Genomic DNA, 8,422 nt, shown 5'->3' on the forward strand with positions numbered 1-8,422 from the left:
GTTGACCAATTACATGCCATGGAATCTTTAATTGTGGCAACATGGTACGTGGGGAGTTCTCTTGCACAAAAAATTTTAGTTGTTGCATACCGCAGATCATCTCCTTCAGAGGTCCTGCCAATAAGATGGTCATGTATCTCCTCGTATGTGAAAATTCTGAAGTATGTATAAGAGGCTTGTAAGCTAATCTTATAGAGAAGCATAATTTCTCAAGTCAACCAAACGTTCATCGAGCCTATAAAAGATACACTTTACCTTTTATTCCTTCCTATTTCTAGATTTCTGAGTCTAGAATGACACCAGTGTATGTTTCACCAAAAAAAAAAAAGTATTTTGCTTGACCTAATGATGGAGTTAGAAATTGCAGTGAGGAAAGAAGTAACACGTAATTTTTTTATTGAAGAGTTGTAGTATACAAATATATGCGACTATATATATTTTGTCTTGAAATCTCAGGAAGCTCAACCACATGCTTTGTAAGACGGAACAAAAATAAGTTCATGTTTTTGCTTGCGAAGGGAGGGTTATCCATGCTTATTGGGACGCTTCTCACATGACGAAGCCTGTCGTTTTGACAGAAACATCCTAGGATAGAAAGAATTTTGAAACCATTGCAAGCAAATGCTGTGTTGACTAGCACATGGGCTAAGGAGATACTGGTTCATTCAGGACGGAGAAAAGTCCCACTACCCAAGTCACTGTTCGATCGGCGTTGGCAGCGTCGACCCTGTTCTGAACACCATTATGGCTTGCTTTTACAGGAGAGGGAGAGACAGTCCTGATACACTCGACTCGGGTAGTGAATGAACAGGGTGAAGATGCAAGTAGAGATGTAACTGTCCACTCTGATTATCTTAATACGTTGGACGTCAGATCTTACCGAATTCACGACAACCAAAATAGTGGAAAATAGGATATGACGGTTTGCAGTATAAGCGAAGGTGTAATTCAGTACAAGAGATTTGGTTTTGCCGCCACCGCTTATGAAGTTAGTGGCAACCGCCGCGGCCGCTGCCAGGCTTCACACCAGTATCATTAAATCAGGCTTCTCAGATGACGTCTTCTCCCTCAATGGTCTTCTCTCCCTGTATTCTAACGCCGGCCTCCTGGGTTTGGCACGCCAAATATTCGAAAAAATGCGCCAAAGAAACCTTGTTTCTTGGACCTCCATGATAGCAGGCTATGTCAATAGTGGCGACCTTGTGGAGAGTATGGACTTGTTTGTCAATATGAAGAGGGCCGGTATCCAGCCTAATGAGTTCACTCTGGGTAGCGTGTTGAAGGCCTGCGGTGGTGTTGGAGTAATTGAATTTGGGCGGTCTGTTCAGTCTTTGAGCTGGAAACTTGGAATTCATATGAACTTGTATGTTGGTACTTCTCTTTTGGACATGTATGCAAAATGTGGGACCATTCTTGCAGCAGAGAAGGTTTTTGCGGGTATTATGGATCAGGAGGACTTGGTGTGCTGGAATGCTATGGTTAGTGGTTATGTGAGTAATGGATATGGAGAGGATGCTATACAACTCGTCTGCTGTATGACCAATAGGGGCATGAAACCTGATCAAGTCACATTAATCGGTGCCCTTCAGGGGTGTTCGATGATAGAGAATTCTTATTGTGGAGAATGCATCCATGGCTTGGTCTACAAGGCTGGATGGGCTGCGTTCGATACATCAGTGATGAATTCTCTTATTGACATGTACATTAAGAACGGCAACATAAATTTGGCAATTCGGGTATTTGGTGAAATGAATGCACGGGATATCATCTCTTGGAATACTGTGATTTCAGGGTATGCTCAAGAGGAGAATGTGGAAGATGCTGTAGATGCCTTTAAGAAGATGATGCTAGCAGAGTTTAAACCAAATAGAATCACTTTCTGTATCTTATTTAAGCTCTGCGCTTCCGCGCATGATATCAATCTAGGACTTCAGTTCTATTCATCTATTTTTCAACTGGGACTCACAGAGGATGTTCCCATCATCAATTGTCTTATTAATATGTTCGCCACATGTGGGCTGGTTGAAGATGCACATGCAATTTTCATACATGTTGGGGCCCTTGAGATAACTACTTGGAATGAAATGATTACGGGATACGTCTTGAATGACTGTGGTGGTGAGGCATTACGGCTTTTCAGTGATCTCCACAATTCAGGACTTCATGCAAATGAATATACGTTCTCCAGCATATTGCAAGCTTGTTCTGGTCAAATGCATCAGAGAACAGGGCAACAAATTCATTGCAGTATGATAAAATCTGGTTTTAATCTATACCCTTTCGTCATTAGTTCATTGATAATGTCTTACTCAAGAATGGGGCTGGTAGATGATTCCTTCAAAGTATTCAGGGGCGTCGAAGTTCCAGATTTGGTTTCCTGGAGTTCCATAATCTCTGCATTTTCTCAGCAAGGATATGACACGTTGGCACTGTTTCTTTTTAAGGAGTTCAGAGAAACAGGTGAAAAACCAGATGAATTCATTGCGAGCAGTGCTTTAAAAGCTTGTGCTAGCCATGCTGCATTAGATCTAAGTAAATGTTTCCATGCTTATGTTCTTAAATGTGGGCTCAAGGATGCATGCATAACAAGCTCAGTTATTGATGTTTATGCAAAATCCGGAGACATGGATAGTGCAAGATTCGTGTTTGACCTTTCAGCAAGAGATGATGATCCTATAATTTTCAGTTCGATTATCACTGCTTTCGCACAGCATGGCCTTATAGATGAAGCCTTTGAAGCCCTAGGGGGAATGCAGAAATTGAATTTACAGCCAAACCATGCGACTTTTGTTTCTATACTTTCAGCATGTAGCCGCATGGGCGAAGTAGATCAGGGACAGAAGTTCTTTGACTTTATCCATCATGTCTATGGAGCAGCAGTGTCAAAGAAAATGTATGCTTGCCTGGTTGATTTGCTCGCACGATCTGGCCATATTGAAGAAGCAAAAGAAGTTGTAGATAAAATGCCCTATGAACCTTGGCCTTCTATATGGAGATCCTTATTGAGTGGTTGTGTGGTTCACGGTAACAGCAAGTTGGGGGAGGTCGCTGCTAAACAAATTCTTCACATGACACCTAAAAATGACACAGCCTATGTTCTGCTTTCAAAGTTATATGCTTCAGAAGGTAAATGGGAGGATGTGGCTGAAGTGAAGAGACACATGAAAACAAGAGGAATCAGGAAGCAGACTGGGTGCAGTTGGATATCTATCAAAGGTGAAACTCACAAATTTTCTGTTGGGCAAGTGTTGAGCTCTTGAAAAGCAGGAAAACCTTATTGGAGCATGGAGAACCTATAGCATTCTTGCACCACTTGCCAATCTTTTATCTACATCGTGAGATGCTACTTCTTTAGTGGCAGCATGAGGTTGAGCGGCACAAGAAGCAGCACCAGAATTCGCTAATGCAATTGTAATAGCTAGCATAGAAGAACAATGGATTTTTGCCTCATATGGAGGAGACTCCTGCAACCGTGATACCTCACCAGTCACACTCAACGGTGAAGCTTCCACTATAGGAAGGCTCATGCAATCAAATGTAAATGTCAGGAATACAGGATAATCAGATTCCCTGAAATCTGGGATTTTACATGGTAAAACACAAACTGATCTTTGGAGATTCTGCTATTGTGTTTTCGTCTCCATCATTTTTGATCCTATAGATCTGCTCTTTCATTTTTCTTCAGCATTACCATTTTGCATATTCAATCCTTTCTTATTTGGAGCGGTCTGTGTTTTCCAATGCATATAAGCTCTGAAAAGAATCTCTGATAATGCAGGGTTTAGGAAGAGGACATCCCATGTGGTCAGCAACTATGAAAATGGGCGTAAAACGAATCAATTGATCCTTACTGCATCAATAGGATGACAGGTTTCTTGCAACAAAGTCCGGCTCAGTTCCTTCTAATTGCTTATGCAGTTATGTGCAGAGAATCCTTTTTTATTCTACGATTCAATCGATTATATAAAGGTTAATTTTGGAGGCTATAGACAAAATATGTTGCAGTCCCTAGTCTTACATCTACATTGAGTTGGAATCAATAAATGACCTCGATTTGATTATTAGTTGATTTGGTTATTTCTTGCTTGGGCAGCACAAGTATCGGCATGTCAAGGGTATCAAGTAATTGAGCGCTTTGGCTCAAGAGTTCAAGTCACAAGCTTGACATCTTGCTACCTGAGTTCTTTCATGGCGTTCTCGTAAGGCTGGGCGTTTGAAACTCACTTAGATTTTTTCTTTTCCTTGTTTTTTGGAAGGTTGCTCATTAAAAAAAAAAAATCAAACAAAAATTAAAAAATTTTGGTTGTCCGCCAAATGGATCCATATCTCATTATTGCCCATGCTTTATGTTTTTCTTTCTTTTTTTTTTTTTGTCAATTTGTCCTTTTGACACTGCTGGTGCATGTTAGTCCTTTTGTCAATAAGTTTGGGAGTAACCACAATCAACGTTTAATAGCAGTTAGTTAACCATAACAAAAGACTACGACCTCATATATGGCAGGGAATGTTTGCTACTTTCCCAAAATATCCAATTCCGAATCCGTATTTTTGAAGTTATACTTCATGTATCAGTCCGTATGGATGGGTTGTCCGTGTTTAGTGAACACGAAATGCTTAAATACGTTATTTTAATGTGTAAATAATTGTACTTAGAGAAGTTACTAAACTTCTGTGGTCTGTCTTCTTTGACTTACAAGATCTAAACTTTATCATAAGAAATATGATTTTTGTATTAATTCCTATAATTCACCAAGATTACGTTTATGGTTTGTTTTGTGGGAATATATAGTTCAAAAATATGAGTTTTGACTACCAAACTTGCAAGATAAACTCGCCGTTTACAAATAGCTATTTATAAGGACAAATTCTTAGCTATTTATAAGGACAAATTCTATCACCTTATTTATTTCAGGCTTTTAGAATATAAGCACTAATTAATACAAGGATTATTGCACACTAACATGAGTTGTTTGATCAACATGACTGAATTTATAGCTCATAAATAGACACATAAAAGCATTAGTTATTGAACGCTCGTTAACTGTTACATTTCGAAGTTAGTTGCCACTGATATTGTTTTCATGTACGAGTCATTTAATAATGTTGATTGACCGAACGACTAGTGATAATATAGATTAGTGCCCATATTTCCTTTGGTCGTATCTTAAAATTGTTATTCAATGTAAACTGCTCAGCTGTTAATGCATTTACGTTTTTCCTCATGTGAAACTATTTATTTTTTACCAAGTGTAAATAAGATTTAGCATGTGGAAATTTTTGTGAGTACTGTAATTGTTTAAATCCTCATAAAATCCTATACTTCCATCGGAAAACAATTTTTTGTGTTCATTGTTAGTATTTTTACAAGGAAATTACAATTTTGCAATTACCTTTGTTAAGAAAAAAGTTGGATTTCTACAAAAGTTTTATCTTCCATAAAAGCAGTGGATGGAGTTTGAAAAAAAAATGGAGGGGGGAGAGGTCCTCAAAATGCTGAAACTCCTTAACCTTTTCCATTGCTATTGGGGTTCCTTAGGTGGGGAACATGACACCCTTAAACTAAGTATCATACATGTATCATTTGTAGTTAGTAGATGTCACTAAAATCAAACTGGTGAACATGCTTTCACTGGTCCATCAATCCGATCAACTATGTTGTGCCTATGTTGTGCCTCTCGAGCAAGTTTAAAGAACAAAGAAAAATAATGAATTTGCAAAATAGCTACCAAGAACGGCATAATTATGAAGGAAAATTTTCAAATTTATTTTGTCCTTATGTATGAAACTTCCCTCGTGCATTCAACATTTGACTTGTTCCTGCTTTCGTGGTATAATCTCACTTTATTAACGAACAAACGCTCATTTAAATGAAAGGAATTCAAAGTTCAAATCATACCATCGAAACTTTAAGGCGTTTTCTTAATTTCATTCTTCATTTTTTTTCTTTTACAGGTAGATATCAAAGTTGTCAGCGCAGTGAGTGGAAGCCCAAGGAAATTTCGGATGGATGAAGATCAGTATAAAAGGGAGAGCAAAGTCCTTAGAACGTATCTCTCTCTCTCTCTCTCTCTCTCTCTCTCTGTCTGTGTGTGTGTGTGTTTTGAAATGTAGTATTGGTGGCGATACAAATGATACATATTGCTGATTGCATTTCTTTTGAAATCAGGCTCTTCGGTTTCTTTTCTCATTCTGCCTTACTCTGACCTTTTGAAGTGCAACTATCTGGAAGCAGCAGTAGCCAGTAGAAGAACCCAACTGTGGCATTCCATATTTTGCTGGAGATTTTGCATTTGTTTTTAGTTCAAATATGCAAGAGATCTCCTCTTTGCTCTTCTTCGCTTTAGGATTAGCTAATTAAGCTTCCTTTGTTGCATAATCAAGTAAGACTCCTTCCTGAGCTTTTCAGACATGCTTGACATTCATTGACTAGTTCCTTTGTGTCACGGAAACTCATCGACCTCCCCACTTGCTCATCCCCTGTATACCTCTCTTTTGGAAAGCCAAAATCATCAATCGAAAAGGCATTTTTTCGACCTTTTCATTGTGCGGCGCTAAGAATCTTTACACTCCTCAGCTTTACTCAATCTCGTTTCCTTGCCAAACCTTTGCTGAATCAAATATGGAACATGGCTGACGAAAAGAAGAAGCCAAACTTCATTTCATAGTCCAATTTGAGATGATGGCGAGGTTCACGTTTGAGATGGTGCTGTGGGGAGCGAGGACCATCTTCATTGTGGTGGGCTTCCTCTCCTTCATTGCCTCACTCGACATGAAGGCCATCTTTTTGAGCTCCGTCCCTGACCTTGGCGCCTCCATCTCATCCCTCCTACCGACCTCCCTTTCCTACATCTCCTCATTCTCCTCCTCCTTTTACCGCCCATATGTCGACGTTGCCGTCGGCTGCATCGTTATCATCCTCCTTATCTCCTCCAAAAAATACAGCAACCCGTCAAAAGAACGAAGCGAAAAGACTCAGAAAGGTGGAGAGCTGCTGATCAGACATCCATCTCTTCCTCTGCTTGCCTGCCACCAACACGCAGAGCCACCGGTGCTGGCTTCATCTCCTCAAACCTCTGGTTTTATGGCCTACCCAACCGAGCCCTCCCCCTCGAAGAGTGATCTGCTGTACCATCATTCGCTGAAGACCAAAGTGGTAGGGAGTTTCCTGAAGCATCCAACAATGGCGGGGAGTCGTTCGCTTCAATCCCGTCCGTCGCCCAGCGAAAGTAAGTCTTGTAGAGAGCTAGACAGTTCAGCCCGTATGTCAGGAAAGCGGTCAATGTCCGTCGACTACCGGTCCTTGAACGAGACGCCGGTACGCATTGGTGGTGTCGGCTCGATCTCCTTTCGGCACGCCGCAAGGGATGCTGCCATGTCTAGTCTGCGACAAGAGGCCACGTTCGTGGCGCCAAGCTTGTGGAAGCCATTACCAGACGACCAACTCTTTCTCCTGGACGAGGATGTCGACTTTCTCGAAGGAGACCTGGATTCGTCCCCTTTGCTGCCATCTCCATGGCCGGTCTCCGATTCAGAGAGCGAGGAGGAATTACGTGAGGCGCATGACTCATCAGGGTCGACGTGCCGGGGCATCACCGCCGGCCTGCTGCTTAAGAAGTATGAGAAGTGGAACTCGCCGGAGCTGGACCGTGGGACAACTCGGCGTTGGATCACGAAGAAGTCGGAGATGTCTAGGGAGCCGAACACGGATGCTTCTCGGAGGGCAATGAGTCGACCAAAGTCGTTCAGCAAACCACAGGCCCTGCATTCCTTGTCACAGTCAATGCGATGGCGGCAGCCATTGGAGAAGGAAGAGTTGCAGAGGCGATCCGATGCATTCATCAAAAAGATGAGGAACGACCTGTGGCTGGAACATCAGGAGTCGGAGCAGCAGTACAGGGACATGATCAGCAGGGGCACCGCATGATGCAAGATGACAGGAATGGTTGCTACTGGCCTTTTCATTCATTTAGCCCTTTGCAGTTTGCTGTATTCTGTATAATTGTTCAAATGGTATGTGTAAATATATCATGGTCCCCTTTTTCCTTTCTGTAGAATAGATCTCTTATCTCTATACTGCCACTTGGGAGTTTTAGACGAAAGTACCGGTGGATTCTGTATTATATAATCTACTGTAATGATATATACTTTTTGTTTGATAAAGCCTAGTTATGAGTCTGACTTTGTTGCCATTATTTCTGTCTCTCTTGCATCTCGATATACAGGTAATCATGTTTTTATCATTGGTCGTCTCTTATATCTGAACCCCTTTATTTATCTCTCTGGACAATTCTAAGATATCAAGTTTCACACGTTCATCCAAGTGGGATATGTATCTGATAGTAAGCAGTAGTTTTTCACCAAAGATCTGATTTAATCTCAAGGATCTTCAAATGTACTTATGATCAGACCTTTCCCCTCTAAT

At 41.0% G+C, this 8,422-nt stretch overlaps 1 protein-coding gene across 2 annotated transcripts; it reads left to right on the forward strand.

Moving 5' to 3' along the window:
* Positions 1-488: 488 nt before the first annotated feature.
* Positions 489-6,015, forward strand: LOC116260109 (pentatricopeptide repeat-containing protein At4g13650-like). Of its 2 annotated transcripts, XM_050079636.1 has the most exons (3): positions 489-3,592; positions 3,779-3,917; positions 5,953-6,015. In XM_050079636.1, exon 1 carries the CDS (start codon positions 984-986, stop codon positions 3,258-3,260), a length of 2,277 nt encoding a protein of 758 aa, XP_049935593.1. In that variant the 5' UTR covers positions 489-983; the 3' UTR covers positions 3,261-3,592; positions 3,779-3,917; positions 5,953-6,015. The 2 variants fall into 2 exon arrangements, with proteins under 2 accessions (XP_049935593.1, XP_031494061.1); XM_031638201.1 differs by lacking the exon at positions 5,953-6,015 and having other exon boundaries at positions 3,779-4,038.
* Positions 6,016-8,422: the final 2,407 nt, after the last annotated feature.

The sequence above is a fragment of the Nymphaea colorata genome, chromosome 9 (genome assembly GCF_008831285.2).
Source record: "Nymphaea colorata isolate Beijing-Zhang1983 chromosome 9, ASM883128v2, whole genome shotgun sequence".
Classification (NCBI taxonomy): domain Eukaryota; kingdom Viridiplantae; phylum Streptophyta; class Magnoliopsida; order Nymphaeales; family Nymphaeaceae; genus Nymphaea; species Nymphaea colorata.

What these genes read in the sequence shown, in the direction of transcription:
- LOC116260109 (XM_050079636.1), top strand. Translation starts at nt 984, where the DNA reads ATGAAGTTAGTGGCAACCGCCGCGGCCGCTGCCAGGCTTCACACCAGT.